The sequence below is a fragment of the Olea europaea genome, chromosome 17 (assembly GCF_002742605.1).
Source record: "Olea europaea var. sylvestris chromosome 17, O_europaea_v1, whole genome shotgun sequence".
NCBI classification, from domain to species: Eukaryota; Viridiplantae; Streptophyta; class Magnoliopsida; order Lamiales; family Oleaceae; genus Olea; species Olea europaea.
In genome coordinates, this window is record NC_036253.1 from 5,011,326 (window position 1) to 5,036,565 (window position 25,240).

A 25,240-nucleotide genomic window follows, 5' to 3' on the forward strand; every position below is an offset into this window, starting at 1 on the left:
GCCATTTAACATTGGAATTGAATTGATGCTAGCAAAGATATTAGCAGCAGAACCTGAAACTGAATTAGAGAACATTTATTATGAATAGCTCACATGAATATCTTTAATATGCAAATAATAATAATAATAATCTCAAATAGTGGTAGGACACATCACAAGATACCAAGCACAACATCAATATCCAGTCTTTGGACAGAGATATTGAGTTGTAAGCGGTACTTTTGACGTAGTGATCAAACATTGACGATAAAATAACGTGTCAATCAATAAACCTTTCTTTGGACCGATTTATTGATCACACATTATACCAAATAATCGTCACACGTTTATCGCCACAGGTGCACGTGTATTCAGCTAAATATTGACCTTCCTTTGGGCCAATCAATATTCCCATGAATAACACGTGCACAAACACTTTTTAACATTCTAAGTTAGTCAATTTTCACAAGAGAGGTTGCTTTGGCAACATGTTGTTTCAATTAACTAACTTTCGAATATTATATCTCTTTAAAAGAGTCTTTAATACCAAAATTTGAGAAAGAGAATCACCAATTTTGCATATTTTGATTAGTTTTAAACTTTAGGAGCCTTAGGATTAATAATTCAAAACTTTAAGGGGCAAAATTAATTAATTTCAAACTTTATGGGTTGAAATTAATAAACTTGAAACACTATGTACCATAATTAATTAATTCAATACTTTAGAGGATCAATTAAAATAAATTTTAAAACTTTAGGGGCCAAAATTGACCAATTCAAAACTTTAGGGATCAAATTTTAAAAATTTGAAATTTTAGGGGTCAATTTGAATTAATTATTAACTTAGGGGGCCAATTTGAATTAATAATTTAATTTAGAGGACTTAAATTATAAATTCAGAACTTTAATGGCCCGAATTAATTAATTTTAAAACCTTAGGGACTGAATTATTAAATTCGAAACTTAAAGGCCCAAATCTCAATATAACTTAAAGGTTAGGGACTGAAACTTAATTATTATAACCCTAACCCTAATTGCAACTAAGGACCTCAATTCATCTAATTTACATGAGAGGCCCCCGCCCCCAAAAAAAAAAAGCAGTAGAAACAGAATTTTTTTTTTGTTTTCCTTCTCCTGCGGCGCCGGCACTGCCAAGAACGCAGCACCGGCCCATGCCGGCGCTGCTGCAGACGCCGGCAGCACGCCCGCTACCGGCCAGATCCCCTCTAAATTTATTTTTTTTTAAATCTGTACCAGAAATCTGAACCCAAAAAAAAAAAATCCGAATTCCAAATCCAAAATTTTTTCAACCATTAATCTGAATTTTGAAAATAACAAGAATTATATCGCAAAAAAATTTTCAAATTTAACGAAACATATAACCAAAAAATTGTTAAATCTGAAAATTTCAAAATATATTGCAAGAACCAAACTAAAACCTTTGATTCTCAATGATTCAACATGAAGAGACTCTGATACCACTTGTTGGATAATTTAATACTTTAAAATACCGGATCTTTCATGTTAAATCATCAAGAAACATAAGAATTAAAGCGGAAGCATACCTGAATCTGATATGGTTAATGCAATATGGATTTCGCGGTATGATCTTCCAAATCTACACGCAGTCTCCTTTTCCTCTCTGTGATGGAATGCAGTAGAGAATGAATAATTCGTTACGCATGATCTGGGGACCATAACCTATTTATATGAGGATGTCCTTTGACCTAATTCGGCCCATCATAGAATTAGGACTTGGGCCCGGTCTCTACACATATGTAAACTCATACTTTAATTGGATACATTAAAGCCCAAAATGGAGTTGAGGAAAAATGAGAAAATGGGTGGAATAAAGGTACTAGATGAAGTATCAGGGAAGCCTACAAACGATAATTGTGTGCCAGTAGATGTTGACAATAACGGGGGAACAAAGGATAGTTCTTTACCAACCCATGGGTAATCAGTCGTTAAGAAGAATAGTGTTGGTGGGAGTGAGAAGTTTGCTGATGTTGGTTCTGATGCAGAGGATCACAATATGCATGGGGATAAAATTGAGGAAGCGATTGCGCTGATGCTTTTTGTTCCACAAGTTGAGGATCAGATTCAGCAAAAGGAAAATAATGATGGACATCATAAAAATGGGACACAACAATAGTTAGGTGTTTTTCTCAGTTTTCTAAGAGAACACAGAGGCTAGTAGCAGTTTTTCATCAGAATGTGATCATGAATCTGGTAGACCTTGTGAGTTATATTTGTTTAAATTAGTTGACTTTTAAATGTCTCAACATTTTATTATCAATTTTGGGCCAATTTTTATGTTAAAAAATAAAAATTCTAGAACTTTTTATGATATTTTGCACTCCTCTTTGTTTTCCAAAAAATAAGTCGATAAATAGAAAGTCTCGGTATATTATCTGCTAATTCATATGAATATTGCTTTGCAGTTTACAGTATTATTTACATGTACTTGTTCATGGGTATTAATGTACATTTACGAACGTGCAATTTTTGTGAAAATCACCAAATGTTTGAATGCATTAATGTTTATATCTTATTTATTTAAAAGTAGTAAGAATTAGACTTCGCAGAAAAATTCTATTTCAACAATGAAATTCATACACTTAACATTTGATAAAATGTAATTATCAAATCCTTAAGAAAATTAAAGATGCGTTATAATTAATATTAAATTGACAGAAAGCAGTCACCTTTATCTTTGGGGCAGCAATAATAAGAAATAAAGCAAAATATGTAATCTTGATAAGAATACCAAATCCATTGACTGTGGCAACATGTAATCCATCTGGTGTTGTGATGCAATAGTAAGTGCAAAAGGATGAACTCTGCAATGTACATACATATGGAAGGCTCTCAAATTCTTAAGTGCACTGATTATGCAACACCCTTGAGAAGGTAGGCACTTTGCATGAATGGACAAAATTTTAAATAAAGAAAAGTTGTTCATATTGTACAATTGGGGGGTGGGGTGCGGGGGGGGGGTTGTTTAAGGTCCATAAATGTATGTTTAAAATTGAATGTGATAAGTACGCACTATAAGGTATTAATTAGTACGCTACTCAACACGATAGATAATGTTATGTATGACATTTTATTTTTTTCTTTTCTTCCGTAATATGTTTAATAAAGACTAACGTGAGGGACAGAAATATCATCAATGAGGAGGTATTGCCTATAAAGGAGAAATAGGAAAAGAATTATCTTAAGGATCAGATAGATCATATTTGAAAAAGCGAATAAGAATGTATTTTCTTGTATATATACACACACACACGACTGTATGCTTTTGAATGATCATTTGATAAGGAGACTCGTAAACGAACTAAAAAGTTACTGAGGATGACGAAGAACTAAAATCGAGAAAGGAAAGAAAGAAAATAATGGGCAAAGAAAATTTACACTATTAGAGGGACTAGGTATTAATATAATAATGCGTTGAGGGATAATATTTAATGCATCCACACGAAGTAGATAGAATCAGGATATATGGCTGGAGGAAGAGTGAAAAAGAAAAGAAAATGTGGGGTTAAATACATTACCAAATGGAGTCGATGAGCTTTTGTTTTAAATTTCTTACCATACATCAATTGAAGGTGGATTCAGAAAAAAAAAAAAAAGAAAATACCCAGCGATGAAACAAATTTCGGTGCTTCTTGCATTTCAATACGTTGTGAATATTTTGCTGTTATATAATCTCAGCTAATTCATATAAATATTGCTTTGGAGTTTATAGTATTTACTTTTATTTGCTAAAGGTCATTTAATGCTCTCGGATAGCTCGTGCAATTTTTGTGAGAACCACCAATATGTTCAAATGCATAAATGATTAAAATACTACGAATTAAAGTTTGGAAAAAAGAAAAAAAAAACTACTTCAAAAATGAAATTCATACTAAAAACTTGATAAAATGTCATATAATCTGTAAGCAAATAAAAGACACTATTAGTTGATAAGATTGCAGCAAAGATCTTGTTTGCTTCATCGAAGATTGCTGGAGGGTCAATGTCTAAGGCTGCTGTGGCAGCAAGAGCAGATGGCCACTGAGGCTGCATTCAACAGACAAAGGGCAAAAGAGGAATTGGAACATGTGGCTTGATCGTTAGGCAGAAGGTGAGGAAGAAGCAGCAGCTCTATCACCCAAGGTGTCTGGGCCAGTGATGGTGAGAATGTGCTTTATTTTAGGTTTTGTAGTGATGGAAGTGGTGGGAATGTGGGTCATCTTGGTGCCTGGTGGTGTTATTGTACAAGTGACGAGAGAAAACCAAACAAATATTAAAAGTAGTAACAGTGCCAGAAGTGAAAAACGCGGATTGTTGTGTGTCTTGTGTTTTGTGTGTCTTGTGTTTGTTTTGGAATAGAATACTAATTCGATATGAAATGTGGATAAAGTGGGTAGTTGAAGTCAAGTATTGGAAGCATTGAATAAAGTGGAGTTGAGGGAAAATGTGAAAATGGGGTGGAACGAAGTATCAGGGACGCTTCTGACTGATAATTGTGTACAAATGGATGTTGACAATAACGGGAGAATGAGGGAGATTTCTGGACCAACTGATGGGTAATCAGTTGTGGAGAAAAATAGTTTTGGTCGGAGTGAGACGTCTGCCGATCATTTTGGTTCTGCTGCATAGAATTCGAATATTCAAGGGGATATAATAGAGGACTTGGTTGATTTTGGTTCCACAAGTTGAGGATCAGATGGAGCACAAGGGAAAAAGTGAAGGACAGCTGGGGTCTCTTTCTCGGTTTTTAAGAGCATACAGATGCTAGTTCAATATTTCATGAGAATATGATCACGAGTGTAGTAGACCTTGTGACTTACATTTGTTTAGATTAGTTGAATTTTGTATTAGTCTACTCAGCATTTTCTCCTCAATGTTGGCCCAAGTCTTATATAAGAAAAATTCTAGAAATTTTTAAGATATTCTTTATCTCCTCTTTGTTTTCCGAGAAAAGTTGATAGAAAAGCAATCTTCGATAAAATTTATGTTAATTCATATCAATATTGCTTCATAGTTTATAGTATTGATTATTTCTACTTGCTCAAGGGTATTAGATGCAAGTCCTACTTTGTGAAAATTACCTAAATGTTTGAATGTTTAAACGGTTAGATCTTATTTTGAACTTTAAAAATACCAAGAGTTAACACTGGTAGAATGTCATCTAATATGTAAAAAAGTTAAATACGCGTTAAATTAATATTAATTAAGTTGACAAAAAGCAGTCACCTTCATCTTTTGGACGAGCAAAAAGAAGAAATAAAGCACGTATATATAGTCTCAACATGAATGCAAAATCCGTTGACTGGCAAAAAATAATCCATCTGGTTTTGTGATGCAATATTAAGTCCAAAGGGTTGAACTCGATAATGAACAAACATATGGAAGGCTCTCAAATTCTTAAGTGCACTGATTCTGCACCACCCTCGAGAAAGTACTTCTGCATGAATGGACAAAATTTTGAATAAAAAAAGTTCAGACCCTATTTGACAGCTCCCCCACCCCTTTTTTTAAGAATAAATTTTTGAATAGTAAATTTTTTGAGGGTGTGGTTAAAAAAAAGGATATATGTTAAAAATATTTTCTTGCGAGAATTTACATGAATAATATTTTATTGTGGGAATATATAGTTAAAAATAAACATGAGAAAAAATGAGTTTTAAAAAAATGATTGTCAAACGGGGGATGAATTGGGGTGTGTGAACCAGGTTAAGGACTATTAAACATGCTATACACTAGAACGGATAACATTTAATTTTTTACTTTATTTCTTAGCTCCCGTTTGATTTTCATTCTTATAAAAATAAGAATGAAAAATATAATTGTTACGGGACCCACACAAGAGAAAGAAAGTCAAGCATGGTGACTTGATGTGATCGATAATGGTCATATTTTTCATTTTTGTGACTAAAGAATATGAAACAAACGGGATCTTAATAATGTGGGGTAGAGATATATTATCAATGAGGTAATATTGCCTGGAAACAAAAAAAATATAATAACAATAATAATATTAATATTATTATTATTATTATCATCATCATCATCATCATTAGGATCAGATAGATTATATTATATATGTGCATAAATGAATAAAAATGTACTTCCTAACATAATACGTACACCAAAGAAGAACAAAAAAGCTTCTTGTACCTGACCATTTACACGGAGGTGTACACACTGAGCTGGAAAGGAAGCTGAATTCAAAATTACAATTTTGCTACACGTACCCGGTCCTTTACTTGCTTGGTTACACTCTGACATGGCAGAATTAAAAAAAAAATAAGGAAATGGGTCTTAAGAGTTTGAACCGGCCCAAAACCAAATAAACCCTTATCACCACGTTCTTCCCATTCATTTATTTGCCCCAAACACAAAAAAAAATCCTCAGATGCAGAACAACCCTTGGAGGACGACTGAAGGCAGACTCCTTTGTCCCAAGCGTATTAAGAAGCCTGTGCTTCAGTGACGCCGACCGTGCTTACAAAATTTTTGTTTGTAGCTGCAAGAGAGAAGCCAACCGTGTACAGCAAGTCCGGGAGTTGTCGATGCCATCACCTCCAGCGAAATCTTGATTGAATTTTACATAAGTATGATTTTCGTTCGTCGCGACTACTGTTGTCCGACTAAATCTAGTTTCAGTGAAGGCAAAGAGAATATATTCTTGCATTTTGTTCTACCGATTTTTGTAAATTAAGTATGTTGAATCCCTATTTTCATTCATCTCGGACTCATGTTTAAAACGGAAAGGTTGAATTTTATTTTTTTGGAATTCTTTGTTTTTTCCATAAGTATATACTTCAACATTCAATTTGATGATTTGCTTGGTTTGATGAGTTACTTCTGGTAATGTATGAGTGTTCAATATAGCTCCTTTGTGGATTTTTTATCAGAACTTTGATTCAAATAATGGGTAAGGGAATTTAGATCAGGACGGATATATCCTGTTGATTTCATTGACAAGGGAATTGATTTTTTTGTATTAGTAGAAAATGTATGTGGTTGTTGTCTAATGTTGTGCAACCTGTGGATTTTGAATTAATCAATTATAGAGTAAGGGTGTTGCAAATTTGGTATTTTACATTGGTGAGTGGTTGTTGTCTAATGTTGTGCAACATGTTTTTTGTTTGTATGTAGTATGGCAAGAAAGAACATCGGGCGTTGTCATAGCTGTAGAGAGAAGGGACACTTCTTTGCAGATTGCCCGAAGAAACGACGATGCCTCTGGTGTAAAATTGGATATGTGAAGTGCTTTGAGGTTGAGAGGGAGACGAAGAATAAGGGAAAATTGTTCAACTGCTGCAGTGCTAACTGTAAATTTTGGGAATGGGTTAATGAGGGAAAATCGAGCTGTGGATCAAGTACTATTGCCGTTAACTCGAATAATCATGCAGCACTTGAAGAAGTTGACCAGTTTTCTCGCATGTTCCAATCCCTTTATTGAGTAACCGAAGAACAAAACATTGAGGTTTCTTTGAACATGACAATACGGAAGGCAAATGGAAGTGAGGGAGTGGACAAGAAAGGGAAGGGGTCGGCATGATTGTTGGTTACATTTCGTTAGGACGCATCACTACCACCTTTGATGTACAATATCTGTTGTGTTATGTGGAGTGGGACGTGTAATGTGCTGTGTTGTGCAAACAAATCATTGTGATATAGTCTCTTTTCATGTTTTTGTCGCTATGTAAACGATGTTAGTGTTAATTTTACTGGACTGCAATTTTTGTTCTTCATTGGTGCACTGGGATTGAATCTGAAATAGTTAATCATGGTCTTCAATTGTGTTAGAGAAGCGCTATGTTCAATTGTGTTCTTCAATGACATGACCAATGTGTTCAATTGTGTAAGAGTAGCACTTGCAAGTACCCTGTTTTATCATTAGGCTGAGCTACCTTTGCATCTGGATATATGAAGAACATTGCTAGATAAATGACCAAAACAGCAAATGAAGTGGAGTTATTATTGTTCAAATGCACTGCTAAAATTTGGACACCTTATTGGCACATAACTGATGCTAAAGAGCTGCCCTATCAAATTTTACAATTTGAAATACATGGCATGCAGAGTCTTTACAAGTCCTTTTACATGCGGGTCTCTAGAGAGTGTCAATGCCTCGGCAAGACCAAGAATCGAGGTGATATAATCTCCTTCAGCTCTTAGTTACTCACTGGTTTCACCCTCTACAAGTAGATCAGGCAGTTGAAAATTTTTAGCGACATACTGCAATGGGCATCCCTCCAACACCACGGTGATAGACACAGGACCAAACCCCTGCGTGCAACAGCTCTCTCAAAAGTTTGGGCTGTTTCAATAGCAAGGCAATGAATAGATAACTTCTCAATTAGAAGATAATATCAAAAAAATGACTTCAAGACAGAAAGAAACTTCAGTACCTAATTCTTTTTGGGATGAAAGGAACAAACAAAGAAAAACAAAAATGGCAACAAATGAAGATAAATCTTATTCTCTCAAAAGATATGTGTGCATACTGCTTTAGGAATATGTTAACAATGCAGTGCAACTTTGAATGTAACGTCCACTGTTGTTGCAAGAGGTTTATTATTTGAATCAACAAACAGCTATAATGACTGAGAAAGGGTGCGATCCTATTGTTCACTACTGCATTCTAACTGACTAAGTGCCCCCAAAACCTGAAGAATAAAAACTTCTCAGAGCTCAGTCATAAGCTGTAAAAACTATTTAAACCAACATGTATATTACCTAGATTTGGGTGCAATTATAGCAACAATGATGCATTTTAGTAGCTCAGATTATCTTACGAGCAATTATAGCAACAAGGATGTAAGGAAAATCATGAAGTGCAAATGAGTCTCTTGGAAAAGAAAGAACAAAGCAAAGGAAAAATGTAAGGCAAAGAATGCTGAGGCAATTTGGAAAAAAACACTTTCATCAACACTATACCATCCCACATTAATAATGTCGAAACTCAAAAGCTCCAAACCTGCCCAACTCGCCATCACAAGTTTTCTCCACGTTGGTGGGGTACGTTTGGATAGTGGTAAAGCATTGCATGTTTGGCTGTTAATTGAAAAAATTTATTACGAAAGCGAGTACAACTACAAATAAAGTACATATGTTCGACCTCATAATTACCTTGACCATACAACATAACACTAGTTGAAGCCACAAGCATGAAATTGGGGGACCCCACTTGTTGTGTAAGTACATGATTGTCACCACCACCCTAAACCATTTCGTAATGTAATTGAAACAAACAAATTGTATTCATTCATAAATGTATGGAAACAAACCAGTAGAAGTTGTGAATATGTCAACAGTGCCTGCATATAGCACGATCCTTCATGAGGTATTTGTACAAGCGGTTCAACTTGTCCTAGGTTGCTTGGGCCTACCATCGTTCTCCTTCCCTTCGTTGCATTTGGACGGGACTATGGAACACACAAATAACAAAATTAATTAACACTCTAAACACTTTTTGACCAAACAAATTGGAAAAATACCTTTGTTATACCGGACTTCAATTCCAAAGGGCTTTTCTTTAGAAGTTTCCTTGGTGCACCTTATCTCTTGGAGCATTTTGGATCTCGTATACTTTTGAGGCTAGTATTATGCTATGATGCTTCCTCAATTGATCCTGTTTGACAAGCCGGTGGATAAATATTATTATTTCCAGGATATGACATCGTTGTTCGCACTGTTTGTTTTTTGCGATCTATCGACTCCATCATAGCACTGCTCTCTTCATCGTCATCTGCAATCATGTTCGCAAGCGATGTAGATGATTGACACAATTTGTTGTATCTCAAATGGGCAGGACTACTACTCAAACCGTCGTAGTTCACCGCAACCCTAGTATGAGCTCTATTTAAATCTCTTCTCCATCTCTGTAATATGTAGGTGTCAGGTAGGGAAGTGACATTATTACGAAGAAGTACAATGATCACATGCCTGCATATTATTCCACGGAACTCGAAGAGGTGACAACTACATACAATTTCACATTTTTCTACCTGAAATGTGACGAAAAACTTGCTTTTCTTTGTATGAGTGTCAAGTACAACATCCTCTAGGACCTCATACGTCGTCCCTAAATAACCATCCGACGAAGATATGAGATCGCAATACATCTTCCCAACAAACTCATTCTAAACTTCCTTGAATTTCAAAATGGTGTACACTTGTTGAAATTGCTTCTCGAGCTCATACTTCGTTGCACATGGCACCATTTATGAGAAAGACTTAAAATCTACCTGAAACTCTTTCTCTACCTTATTTCACAAAGCTCGCTCGTATTGTTCAACAAATTGCTTCAACAATGTCTTGGAGTGCACATACCCATCGAAGAACGAGTTCAACAAATTTCTTTAGTATGGATTTAGGTGAGGAGTCGCGGTTGAAAAATATTTTTTGGGCAGATAATAGGAGTAGGCAAGCGTATAAAGAGTTTGGGGATGTGATAACATTTGATACTACGTATTCAACTAATAAATATGAAATGCCCTTTGCACCTTTCGTTGGAGTTAATCATCATGGACAATCAACACTCCACGGTTGTGGTTTGGTGTCGAATGAAAATACAAAAACATTTGTGTGGCTTTTCAAGTCTTGGCTTTAGTGCATGCACGAACTCGCACCCCTCGATATTATTACCGATCAGGACAGAGCCATGCAGAATGCAATAAAGATTGTGTTCCCAAACACGAAACATAGATGGTGTTTGTGGCATATATTGAAAAAGTTGCCAAAAAAGTTTGGATACCACGAGGACAAAGGTAAGATCTTCTTTGCTATACACGTACTGGTGTATGATACTAACAATGTTGAAGAATTTGAAGAAGGATGGAGTGCGATGATAGATACATATAACTTGCATGACGATAACTGGTTGTCTAGGATGTACGCGAATAGAGCCTGTTGGGTACCTTGTTATTTAAAGAGCAACTTTTGGGCGGGAATGTTAACAACGCGGTGCAGTGAGAGTATGAACGCGTTCTTCGATGGGTATGTGCACTCGAAGACATTGTTGAAGCAATTTGTTGAACAATACGAGCGAGCTTTGCGAAATGAAGTAGAGAAAGAGTTTCGGGCAAATTTTAAGCTTTCTCACAAATGGTATCATGTGCAACGAAGTATGAGCTTGAGAAGCAGTTTCAACAAGTGTACACCATTTCGAAATTCAAGGAAGTTCAGAATGAGTTTGTTGGGAAGATTGCGATCTCATATCTTCGTCGGAGGGTTATTTAGGAGCGACGTATGAGGTCCTAGAGGATGTTGTACTTGACACTCATTTGCGTCACTTGCAAACATGATTGCAGATGAGGACGAGGAGAGCCGTGCTATGATGGAGTGGATAGATCGCAAAAAACAAACTGGGCAAACGACGATGTCATATTCTGGAAGTAATAACATTTCTCCACCAACTTGTCAAACAAGATCAATTGAGGGAACATCACCGCATAATACTAGTCTTGGAAGTATACAAGATCCAAAATGCTCTAAGAGAAAAGGTACACCAAGGAAACTTCGAAAGAAAAGCCCTTTGGAATTGAAGTCCAGTATAACAAAGATATTTTTCCAATTACTTTTGTTTGGTCAAAAAGTGTTTAGAGTGTTAATTAATTTTGTTATTTGTGTGTTCCATAGTCCCGTCCAAATGCAGCGAATGGAAGGAAAACGATAGCAGGCCCAAGCAACCTAGGACAAGTTGAACCGCTTGTACAAATACCTCATGAAGGATCGTAATATGCGGGCACCGCTAACATATTCACAACTTCTACTGGATTGTTTCCATACATTTATGAGTGAAATTTGTCTGTTTCAGTTACATTATGAAATGGTGTATGGTGGTGGTGACAATCATGTACTTACACAACAAGTGGGTCCTCCAATTTCATGCCTGTGGCTTCAACAAGTGTTATGTTGTATGGTCAAGGTAATTATGTGGTCAAACATATGTACTTTATATTGAACACTCGTACATTACCAGAAGTAACTCATCAAACCCAACAAATCATCAAACTGAATATTGAAGTATATAATTATGGAAGAATCAAATAATCCCAAAAAAATAAAATTCAACCTTTCCGTTTTAAACATGAATCCGAGATAAATGAAAATAGGGATTCAACATACTTAATTAACAAAAATCGGTAGAACAAAATGCAAGAATATATTCTCTTTGCCTTCACTGAAATTGGATTTAGTTGGACAACGGTAGTCGCGATGAACGAAAATCATACTTACGTAATATTCGGTCAAGATTTCGCTGGAGGTGAGGGCATCGACAACTCCTAGACTTGCTATACACGGTCGACTTCTCTCTTGCAGCTACAAACAAAATTTTTGTGAGCACGGTCGACTTCACTGATGCACGGGCTTCTTAATACGCTTAGGAGAAAGGGGTGTGCCTTCAGTTGTCCTCCAAGGGTTGTTTTGCATCGGAGGATTCTTTCTGTGTTTGGGGCAAATGAATGAATGGGAAGTATGTGGTGATAAGTGTTATTTGGTTTTGGGCCGGTTCAAACTCTCACGACCCATTTCCTTATTTTTTAATTCTACCACGTTAGAGTGTAACCCAGCGAGTAAAGGACTGGGTACGTGTAGCAGAATTGAAAGAAGAAAGTTTGTGTTTGCTTAAGGAAAAATAACGAAACTCACAGGATATTGAAATATCTGGTTTGTTGTTGGTTAGACTGTTTGGAAAGAATAGTGTGTGTGTGTGTGTATAAGATGATTCTCTAGCTTATTCGTTGCTATGTGGTTCAACAATGCTGTCTCTTATTTCTAGCAGCTTTTTAAGAAGTGGAGAATCATCTTTCTTCACTATATATTTCCAAATATCTGAACCTTGAAGGTGAACTTTATTTATCCATTTAATCCATAGAGTATCCTTTTTACTGTGAATGTTCCAAAGTGTTTTGAAAAGGAGAGCGGCATTCCAACTTTTTATATCTCTAAAATCGACCCCGCATTCATGCTTTGGAAGGTTAATTTGATTCCAAGCTACCAATGGTTTTTTAGATCCCATAAGAACATTTGGCAAAGACTAATGATTTTAGAAATTATCGTTGCCCGAAGTGGAAAATTTGATAACCAAAAACATTCCACTCCTTGTAGAACGGCTCGCACAAATTTTGCTCTACCCGCATATGATAATGAAGAAGTCGACTATGTACCAATATAGGAAGATATTTTATTGTTGAAAGAATCATATGAACTAACTTTCAATTTTTTCACCGCAAGTGGGATGCCCAAGTAACGAAAATGCGTGGTACCAATTGGGAGATGAGAAAGATCAAGGATATCCTCCAATTCTTGACCATGAATCCCCATGGTGTAAATACAAGATTTCCCAACATTTATATTGAGACCTGACATGACACCAAAATTTGAAAGACATTTTATTAAGATATCCACCGACATTACATCTCCTCTAGCAAAAAGTATCAAATCATCCGCAAAAGCTAAGTGTGTAATCTTTAAGTGTGCACATTTAGGATGAAAATTGAAATCACTATCCTTTGTAGCCTCCTTTACCATTCTAGAGAAATATTCAAGGCATAAGATAAACAAGTAAGGAGATAATGATTCACCTTGGCATAGACCTTTCTTTCCTTTGAAAAAATCATGAAGGACTCCATTAAGAGCAATGGAATAAGATGGAGTTGTCACACACTCCATAATCCAATCAACAAACATATTGGGAAAACCTAATCCCTCAAGACTTTAGCAAGAAAATCCCAATTCACCAAGTCATAGGCCTTCCTTAGGTCAATTTTAAGAAGACATCTAGAAGCCACCCTCTTACGACTGTATTACCTCAAAAGCTCTTGTGCCAAGTGAATATTTTCAATCATGCTCTGTCCTTCAACAAAAGTGGTTTGTGCTTGGTCAACAATGGAATCAAGCATAGGCTTCAAATGAGAAGCAAGGATCTTTGTAATGACTTTATAAAAGACATTACAACAAGCAATAGAACTATAGTCCCCAACCGATGTAGAATGATTACCCTTTGGTACTAAAGCAATGATGGTGTGATTGATTTGCTTAAGTAGAGACCTCAATGCAAAAAAAAATCTCAATTGCCTCCATGAAATCATTGGCAACAATATCCAGTGATTTTTTGAAAAAACAAGATGTGTATCCATTCGGACTCGATGATTTGTTGTCCTCAATACTAAAAAGAGCATCTTTGATCTATTCTTGATGTCCCGAACGAGTATCATAGCATTTTCCTCCGACAAAATAGATTTGCCTCTTAGAATTTCATCATTAAATTGTTGTCCAATAGTTTTTTGTCCTAATAATTCACTATAAAAGTGAGTGATTTCCTTTGCCACCTCTTATTGGGAGGTAAAGTAATTATCATCGCTCTTGATAATAGCTAGAATGAAGTTCCTTTTAGCATTTCTCTTGACCAAAGAGTGGAAATACTTGGTGCATTTATCACTGTTCTTCAAATGCACGCACTTTGTTTTTTGATAATAGATACTCCTTTTCGCTTCACAAAGGTGGTAGCTTCCTTTCTCAATCTAACAACTTCACACTTTAATTGAAGATTTTGTTGATCATTATGCAATTCAACTTGTGCCAATTCTAACTTTTTTGAAGCAAAGTCAGCTCGAGAGGAAATGTGAGCAAAATGCTTGTCGTTGAGCTTCTTAAGCATCCCTTTAAGACTTTGTAATTTCTTACAAAGAGAGAATTGTTTAGATCCCAAAAAGACTTTGTTCCAACCATTTGATACGACTTCATGAAAATCATCATGGCATGTCCAGATGTTGAAAATTTTGAAGGGCCTTTTCTTCCTATCAACTTCCCCAAAAATTGAGACAATACAAGGTAAGTGATCGGAGAGGCACCCTGATGGAAGAAAGTTTGCAAAACTGTCATAACTCTCAAGCATCCAAGTTTCATTTATCATGGCTCGATCAAGTTTGCTCCAAACGGAATTATTGTTCCAAGTATATAAGCATCCAATCGACCGCAAATCCAAAAGTCCAACAATATGGCAACATTTATCCAAATCTTTAACTCATACGGCGTGACATTGGCACCATTACTTTTCTCATCAAAATTTAGCACATTATTGAAATCTCCCAAGACCAACCATGGTGAGGAGCAATTGAGACCGAATTCCTCAATGTTATTCCATAGAGGCCTGCAAGTCACAATAGTATAGAATGCGTAGACAAAACTAACAAGGAAGAAACGTGAAGTTACCTTGCATGTGATTGAGCAATGGATGACTTGTGCCGTAGTCTCCAAAACTTCCAATTGAAAATGTGTAGTTAAAAAATAAGGAAAATTTTTAACTTTGGTAAAAAATAAGGAAAATATATATATATATACATACTACCTGTATCATAAAAGATTCATATTTGATATTTGTAAAGAGATCCTATTTGTCAAGAGAGTGGGTCTCACCAAATATACTTCTAAATTGGCTGTTTGATCTATCAAATACTCTCAATGCGTGATTGAGAACATGCTCATCAAAGTGAGGAAATTCTTGTTCCCGACTGATTTTATTTGTTGGATATAGAAGAATACTAGAATATGCCACTGATTTTAGGACGACCATCAAAGCAACAAGTCGAGCCATGATCGACTTGATGATTTTGAGGGTGGAGGATAACAAAAAATATTCAATATGTACAACACAGCGGAAAAACCCTTGAACTTGGAGCAATTGGAGACGTAAGGATGAGAAAAGTCATTTTTCAAGTTCGAAGAGTAGAGAAATGAGTTCGCAAAGCTGAGAGTTAAATTCAATGCAAGGCTTGTGAAGCCATATTTGAGTTGCCATGAGTAATCTCTTCTTGTAGTCGAGATAAAGACTATAAATTAAGAGCTTGATTGGAAGTAACCCATTATCTCTATCCCTTATTATATTGCATGTAGTTTGATAGGTTTGCATTTAGGTATTAGGAATGTTTACACTAAGTTTTGTATAGTTGAGTCATCATGTATAAATTAAGTTGAGAAAAGCAAAAGAACACCTATTGAGTAAAAAAAACAAAAACAAAAAACATCATATTAAGAATCTGAAGTCCATCGCATAGCTATGATTTATGTATCGTTAGCTCATCTTCAGTCTGCCTAATCTGCCCGTCAATAGCCCCAAGTTGAGACTACATGCAAATTTAGTTTAGAGGCTGCCCATTGGAATCCTTTTTGTGTTGATTTGTTGCTGCCTTTTTTTAAATTCCTAGCTTGACCAATTTTCACCTGAGCAGCCTGTGAAGTAGGTTTAGATGTTTTCCCACTTATGGGCTTGCTATTGTCACACATGGAATTTTTCTTAAAATTGTGACCAATAGATGAATGCCCAAATACTTTGCAAGAACCACAAAATTTAGGTTCGTGCTCAAAAATAATTTCTTGCTCTCTCAAGATGCCATTTGGAAGTCTATTTTTTACCACTCGCATAAGCTCGATAGAAGCATCGACTTCAACTAGTGCTCTTGCATAGGAAAGTCTACCCCTACTTGCCGTGACCTTATTGGTCAAAATGGGTTTGCCAACTTTGGAGACAATTTTACGCAAAGCATTCATATTTCAAAACTCCAAAGGCAATCTCGGCAAGTTGACCCAAACCAGCATAGTGCTAACATCTTTGTCATCAAAATAAAAATAACAGGGCATGACTTTTAACATTAATGGTCTTCCATAAACCAAGTACAGACCACCATGTAACACGTTTAGTCTATCCACATCCGTCTCAAATTTGAAAACCAACCACCCGCTCGAGTGCACAAAATATTTGTACTTGACCTTTCAAGAATCACACAATTGGAGTAAAGCCACTTTCCTCGGAAACCTACCGGCAAAGTATCCAACGAGACTGTACCCCCAAGTATTCTCGATATTATCTTCATCCAATTCTCCCAAAAAACCTTCCTCCAAATGATTTTCAAAAGGCTTCAACTTAATATTTTCCTCCATTTTCCTATTGTCTTTAAAGAGATTAGCCCATTGAGCTTTAGTATCTTTTACAACCTCATTTCCAGCAACATTAGCATTATTTTGTTGCTGCAAATCCACCAAATTCAATTCAAAGTCAGAATTTTCAAATTTCGTGTCATTTTCTCCAAGTGTCAATGATGCACTAGATGAAGGCAAACTCACCTTATTATTCTCCGCAACATTGGACTTCGAAGGAGCAGCAATACCCCCAAAACCATCAGCTTGACGAATAGTCTGGGGCTTAAGAGGCGTCAACCCAGAGTAAAGGCTTGCAACATTTTTTTTTTTAACCCATGAAGAAGCAAAAATCGTGGCTTGCTGGGAAAGAAACGGGGGAACAGAGAACCAAGATAAAATAAGAGCAACCCAAAATTAACTAAGAAGTGATAAAAACCCAACACAAATAGTCCCAACAAGAAGGCCCAGCCGTGAAGAAAAAAAGCCCAGGAGAAGATAGGACAGTCCAAAGTCAGTTAAATGAACCGACCTAGAACCAAATAATCAGCAAGAGGTCAAAGAAAACTAGGGATAGAAGCTGCAAAATACTGCAAGAAGTCAGAAAGGTCAGAAGACATAGCCAAGGTAATACCAAAACTGTAGAAGTCAGCCACCAGCCCTAGAAAACACATCAGCCAATGCAGAAACCAGGGACCAAATTCAAAAATCAGCTGACCAGCAAGAATACATACACAATACATACAAAGAAAACACAAGCTACAACGAAGAACCAAGAACACCCAGCAGAAACGGCAACCAAGAAACGAACTGAAGAACAGAATCAAAAACCAGCTCAAGCAGAATACTGGCCAGAATCTGGAGAACCTGATAGCCAATAAAAAAAACTAGAACTAAGGAGAGAACAACAGTTTGCTACCCAAGAAAACCAAACCAGCTAAGAAAATCGAAGAGAAAGATAAGCTGGACGAAAAGGAAGCCAAAGTAATCAATGTTGTAGACCAAAGTTGGAACCAAGAACTCAAACCGACAACAATGTCCAAGAACAAGAACCGTGAACAATATAACTTATGACCAAAAAGTTACCTATATGAGCAAACCAAACTGAAATAAAATATGTTAAATTCGATTTTCGCTAAGAAGAAGTAAAAAATCAAACCCAACATAAAGAAAAACTCAAGAAATCAAGGCACTCAAGTAGGACTTTCTCTCAACTAGAATTTGAGAGCATTTCTCTCTAACGAGGCTAAAGTTGCTACACTAAAATGGATATTTCTTTTAGTTCGAACGAATACAGGTCAAGAAAATTAGTCTTGGATAATTTAAGAAGTTGGGAGAAAGGGAGTGATAAGAACCTTCATCCACTAAAAAATTGGTACACTGCCATCTAATCTATTAGCAAATTAAAGAAGCGTCATATTTAATCTTAATTGATAAAAATGCTATAAATGTTTTCTTGGCTGCAGTGAAGATTGCCTCATGTCTAAAGCTGTCGTGGCAGCAAGAACTAAGGCTAAGCGGAGGACCAAGGAGGCTACATCACAAGGATAAGGTCATAAGAGGAATTGGAACATGTGGGGTAATTGATCACGAGGGCGAAGGTCAAGAAGATAGAAGTAGGTCTGTTGATATCACTTGAGGTGTCCGGGCTCAGTGGTGTTGAAAATGTGTCACAATTTGGTTGTGGTAGTGATGGAAGTGATGGGAATATGGGTCATCTTGGTTGTGGTATTTTATGAGAGAAAACCATACAAATTACATTAGTGGTGGCAATGCAAGAAGTGAAAATGTGGATGGTAGTGTGTGTCTATTGGTTGTGGAAGACAAGACTAATTCGACAGGAAATGAGGATAGAGTTGATAATTCAAGTCAGGTATTGGTAGCATTGAATGCACTCGAGATGAGGAAAAATAAGAAATTGGGTGGAATAAAGGTAATAGATGAAGCATCAGGAAAGCCTCCAAATGGTAATTCTATGGTAATGGGATGTCTTTTTCTCAGTTTTCTAAGAGCGTACAGAGGCTAGTAGCAGTATTTAATCAGAATGAGATCAAGAGAGTGGTAGACATTTTGACTTATATTAATTCAAATTAGTTCATATTTATCTACCCACAATTTGTCATCAATGTTGTGCCAAGTTTTATTTAGAAAATTTCTAGAACTTTTTATGAAATTTTGTAACTCCCTATGTTTTCCCATAGGAGAAAATTGATGAAAAGCAGCCTTCAATACAATCTCTGCTAATCAATATCAATATTACTCAGGAGTCTATGGTATTGATTACTTATACTTGCTCAAGGATGTTGAATACACATGCATGGCACGTGCAGTTTTTGTATAAACTACAAAAATGTTAGAATGCATGACTGGTTAGACTTCTAATTTGAGCTTTTAAAGTACTAATAGTTAATTAGACTTTGTACTAAAAAATTATATTTCAACAACTAATTCATACACTTCCCATTTGGTAAAATGTCATCTATTACGCAAGCAAATTAAAGAAGTAACAGTCTCCACAAGAATGCTAAATCTGTTGCCTACATCATCAAGTAATCCATCAGGTTTTAAGATACTGCAGTAAGTCTAGATGGATGAACTCTGTGGTGTAAAAACATATTAAGGTCTTAAATTAATAAGTGCACTGACTTTGAACCACCGTCGAGAAAGTGCTTCGACGTGAATGGAAGAAATTTTGAATTAAAAAAGTTCAATTATAATGTACTATTAGGTGTGTGTGAGAGGGTTATGGCCTTTAAGAGTAAGTTTAATATTTAACATGGTAAGTACTTAATACTAGGGTTTAAGTACGCAATATTGAACATGATAGACAATGTAATTGGATAACATTTTAACTTTTATTTTCCTTTCGTAATATTTTCAATAAGAACTAACATGGGAGATAGATTATATTTGGATAAATGAATAAGAATGTGCTTTTAGTATAGAACACCAAAGAGGTAACACAACTACTTCCGTATTTACTCAAGGAAAAATTACGAAACTCAAATAGGATATGGAGATTTTTTTTTTTTTTAGAGGGGTGATTGTTTTTCTTATAGTGATGAGATTGGATTAGATGGTTTAATAAATTTTGCATGATATAATTTTGGAGGTAGAAAATAGTTGACTTTTTATTGAAAGTTAGTAGTATGGAAGATTTTGATAGAAAGTAATCTAGTAGACAAAGTGGACAGGACAAATGAACTTTATTAGAATGACAATAGCTTTTGCTTACAATGACTTTTTTTTTTTTTACTTACATACAAATGAGAGACTCATACCCTATTTATAGACCATAGCTTACATATGATTTCTTCTAGATAATTTTACATGTGTCTACAAAACTCACAAACTTTTTGGGTGCCCAAGTTTCTCTAGGGAATTCTAGATAATTCTGATTTTTTATTATTCTTGCTTGCCAAGCAATTCTAGGATCTTCTACAAAATTCTTAAAATATGCATCAACCATTAATACTCCTCCTTGATACATATTTTGGTAACTCCAATCATATCTCGTAGTATTTGAAACTTTACTCGTGGTAGCGCCTTTGTGAATATATCTATTAATTGTTCTTCAGTCTTGCAATGTTTGAGCTCTATCTCTTTATTTACCTCAGCTTCTCTGATGAAATGGTACTTGATGCTAATATGTTTGGTTCTGCTGTGGAATACGGAATTCTTGGCCATTGCTATTGTTGACTTGCTGTCGCAATTGCTTCATTTTATCGTTCTCCTATGTCTTCAAGTATACGTTTTAACCATAGAGCTTGACTCGTTGCCATTGCTACTGCAATATACTCTGCTTTAGCTAATGATTGTGTAACCGTTGCTTGTTTCTTTGATGTCCAAGAGAATATTCTGAAACCTAGTGTGAATGTGTAGCTCGATGTGCCCTTCGTATCATCTACTGATCCTGCCCAATCGCTATCAGTATACCCAAGTAGTCTTGAGTTAGGCGTAGATTGATACCTTATTCCATAGTCTTTTGTTCCTTGAAGGTATCTTAGTATCCGCTTAGCGGATCTATAGTGAATTTAACTTGGATTTTGCATGAATCTTGAAAGTAGGCTGGCTGCATACATTATGTCTGGCCTTGTAACTGTGAGATAGAGTAAACTTCCAATTAAGCTTTGAAATTGTGAACTGTCTGCTTTTGGTGTACCGTCTTCTATTCTAAGTGATTTGTTGCTACCCAGAGGTGTTGCTACTGTTTTACAACCTTCCATCTTGAACTTCTTTAATAAACTAGTAGTATACTTCTTCTCAGCAATGAAGATCCCATCTTCAAATTGAGCTATCTCAATCCCAAGAAAATAGTGCATTAATCCCAAATCAGTCATCTAGAATGTTTTCATCATATCTTCCTTGAATTTCTTGATCATCTTCTCATCATTCCCTATATTGATGAGATCATCAACATATAAAGATATTATAACTGTACTGCTTGTACCCTGATTTTTGATGTATAGAGTTGGTTCACTTTGGCTCTTCCTAAATCCTTGCTCAATGAAGTAATGTCGATTATGTTATACCACGCTCGTGGAACTTGTTTTAATCCATATAGGGTCTTCTTTAGTTTGAGAACTTTATCTTCTTTTCCTCGTACTATGTACCCTTGAGGTTGCTCTATATAAATTTTTTCTTCAAGATAGCCATTAAGAAATGCTGATTTGACGTCTAGCTGGTAAATCTTCCACTTTTTTTGTGCAGCTAGTGCAATCAACACCCTTATAGTGTCAAGACATGCAACTGGAGCAAATGTTTCGGTGTAGTCGATGCCAAAATGTTGTGAGTATCCTTTGGCAACTAGCCTTGCTTTATGTTTTTGGATTGAACCATCAGCAATGAGCTTTGTCTTGTAGACCCACTTAACTCCTATGACTTCTTTGTCTTGAGGAAGATCTACAAGTTCCCAAGTGTTATTTTTCTCGATCATTTTTATTTCTTCATCCATAGCATTTCTCCATTCTGATTGTTTTGAAGCTGCTTCATAACTTTCAGATTCAACGATCATCAAGTTGTAGCTTTGATATATTTTCGATAATCTTCATGTCTTTCTTGGTGATGATTCTAGTGAGTCAACTGGTTCTTCTATTGTTGCTTGCTGTGGAGACTCTGGTTGATTGTTCTCCTCAACGCCACCCTCCTGCTTTTTTGGTTGTGTAAGGATGCTGATAGCTTTTCTTTCGACTTGACCAGTCTCCCAGTTATAGGTGGTATCTTCATCAAACTTAACATCTCGACTTATAATCAGCTTCTTTGTTCTTAGGTTATATACTCGATAGACTTTTGATTGAGTACTATAACCTAAGAAGATTCTTTTTTCTGTTTTTCATCTAATTTACCTCTTTTCTCCTGTGGAATATGTGTGTAGCAGATACAGCTAAAAACTCTGAGATGCTTTGCTGATGGTTTTCGTCCGCTCCATGCTTCCACTGGCATTTTGTCTTGCATAGCTTTAGTTGGACATCGATTTAGTAGGTAGACTACAGTACTTACTGCTTCTGTCCAGAAAGTTTTTGGAAGACTTTTCTCCATTAGCATAGCTCTAGCTGTCTCTATTACTATTCTATTCTTTCTTTCTGACACGCCATTTTGGTCCGGCGCGTATCCAACTGTGAGTTGATGCTCCATTCCTTCGTCTTCACAAAATTTGTTGAATTCATTTGATGTATATTCTTTGCCTCTGTCGCTTATGATAGTTTTGATATTGAAACTACTTTGTTTTTCAACATAGCTTTTGAACTTTTGAAAATCTTAAATATTTGGGATTTTTCACGTAAGAAATATACCCATGTCATTCTAGTGTAGTCATCAATTAAGAAAATGAAGTACCTGTTTTGCTTATGTGATAAAGTACGCATCGAATCGCATACATCTATATGTATTAGCTCTAATGACTTTTTAGCTCTCCAAGATTTTTCGAATAGAAATGGTTGGCAGTGTTATGTCCCGAGCAAGCATCCTTCGCAGACTGCATCAATCTTTTTTATGACTAGTAAGTCTCTCATCATGCTCTTTTGCTACAGGATCTTCAACCCGTGGAAGTGGAAATGTCCAAATCTTTTGTGCCACAGCCATGAGTCGTCGACTTGTGCCATCATTGTTGCACTATTTGCATATCTCTCCATTGGCTTGGAAAGCATCTGTTCTCCCATTTTTTGACTTTTGCAATTACAAGAGATTTATCTTTCTTGTCATAGATCGTGCAAGAATCTCCTTCAAAATATAATGTATATCCTTTCTCCATCATTTGACATACACTTAATAGATTTTGATCTATTGTAGGGACTAAGAGACCTTCATTGATGTATCTCTTGCCCTTTTTTGTGTCAACAGCAATAATGCCTTTACTTATTGCCTCTATAAAATTTTCATTGCCAATCTTGATTTATCAAGACTGCAGAAAATACTTTCGTCTTTCGTCATGTGATTACTACAACCATTGTCTAGATACCACGTATCCAGTTTGTTATCAGATGCATCTTTGCTAGTGGCGTAAAATAAACTTACTTCTATATCATTTTCTTCAGAGAAATTAGCTTAATGATTTTGTTTAGAACAACAAAATTTTTCATCGTAACCAAATTTTTTACAGTATCGACACTGTGGTTTTCCTTTAAACCAACAATCCTTCTCCAAATGATTTTTTCTTTTACATATGCCACATGAATGATACTTGCCGCTTTTATCAAATTCTTTTCTTTGAGTTACTTTATTTTTACAATTTTCTTTAAATTTTCTCCCACATTTTTTAGATTTCTAAAACCGCATATTAACATTAGATTGGAATGCATTTTTCGTGTTAATCTCATAACGCTTTTCTAATCTTTTTTTATGTGCTTCTAGTAAACTCATTAATTCTGTAGCTGTCAACTTATCTATATCTTTTGACTCCTCAATAACTGCAATAATTGGATCATATTTTTCTGTGCAAGTGTGAATAATAATCTTTCGCCGTTTCAGAATATTTCATTTTTTTAATTTTCAAAATTCCTTCTTAAAGTTTGAAGACGGCAAGTACGTACCTTGTTACTGCCGTGAAACTCCTCCTTTAGTTTATTCCAAGTTTTTTTTGCTGTTTTAGCTCCCATGATTCTTGGAAAATAAGTGATCATCAAGCTCATTTGTAGAGAAAGTAGTGCTAGAGAATCTTTTTGTTGATTCTCTTTAAGTTCCTTCTTTTGTATGGTAGATAGAGTGAAAATGTAATCTGAGTTAATATACCCATCATTGACGATATCCCATAAATTCTGTGCACAAAAGTAGGTCTTCATTTTGATAGACCAAAAGTCATAGTTGTCTCCATTAAATGTTGGAATAGGGATGAATGAATGGAAAGTGTCTGCCATAATATCTTATTATGCCCAATATCAATCGAACATAGCTCTGATACCACTAATGGTTTTTCTTGTAGTGATGAGATTGGATTAGATGGTTTAATAAGCTTTGTATGGGATAATTTTGGAGGTAGAAAATAGTTGACTTTTTATTGGAAGTTAGTAGTGTAGAAGATTTTGATAGAAAGTAATTTAGTAGACAAAGTGAGTAGGAGAAATGCACTTTATTAGAATGATAATGACTTTTGCTTACAATGGCTTTTTGTGCTTACATACAAATGAGATACTCATGTCCTATTTATAGACCATAGCTTACATATGATTTCTTCTAGATAATTCTACATGTGTCTACAAACCTTACAAACTTTCTTGGTGCCCAAGTTTTTCTAGAGAATTCTAGATAATTCTGATTTTTTATTATTCTTGCTTGCCAAGCAATTCTAGGATATTATTGTCAAGCAATTCTAGGATCTTCTACAAAATTCCTAAAATATGCATCAACCATTAATAAGGGGTCAAGGCTTTTCTAAGAGAATATAATTAGAGTCAATAAAAAAATGACATAGATGACTTTATGCTTTCGAAGGATGGTGTGATAAGGAGATTACGTTAAACGAACCAAAAAATTGTTGAGGTTGACTAAGAACTAAAAAGAAAAAAGAAAGAAAATCAAGGGCAAAGAATTGAGAGACTATGTATAATATAATGATGCACCAACGGATAATATTGAATACAAGCCCACTAAGTAAAGAGCAGCAGGGTAAATGGCTGAAGGCGGAATGAAAATCAAAGGAAATGTAGGGTGAAGGAACTTAAAAAAAGAGTTGAGGGGATTTTGGTATAAATTTCTTACCATACATCAATTAAAGGTGAACAATATGGAAAGAAAAAGAAACCATGGCCAGGAAACAAATTCCGGTGCTTCTTTCATGTCGTCATGTTGTAAATTCTTTGCTGCGAAATAATTTCTGCAAATTCTTACCAATATTTCTTTATTG

The 25,240-nt window shown here is 35.5% G+C and overlaps 1 protein-coding gene across 1 annotated transcript; it reads right to left on the reverse strand.

The window, feature by feature from the left end:
- Window positions 1-20,624: 20,624 nt before the first annotated feature.
- Window positions 20,625-21,242, reverse strand: LOC111365551 (uncharacterized mitochondrial protein AtMg00810-like). The gene is made up of 2 exons (XM_022986109.1): window positions 20,983-21,242; window positions 20,625-20,925 (listed from the first exon to the last, which is right to left on the reverse strand). Exons 1-2 carry the CDS (start codon window positions 21,240-21,242, stop codon window positions 20,625-20,627), a joined length of 561 nt encoding a protein of 186 aa, XP_022841877.1.
- Window positions 21,243-25,240: the final 3,998 nt, after the last annotated feature.

Coding starts and splice junctions, on each gene's coding strand:
- LOC111365551 (XM_022986109.1), bottom strand. CDS start 21,242: ATGACTGATTTGGGATTAATGCACTATTTTCTTGGGATTGAGATAGCT. Junction 20,926..20,982: donor GTTACAAGGCCAGACATAAT/GTATGCAGCCAG, acceptor AATTCACTATAG/ATCCGCTAAGCGGATACTAA.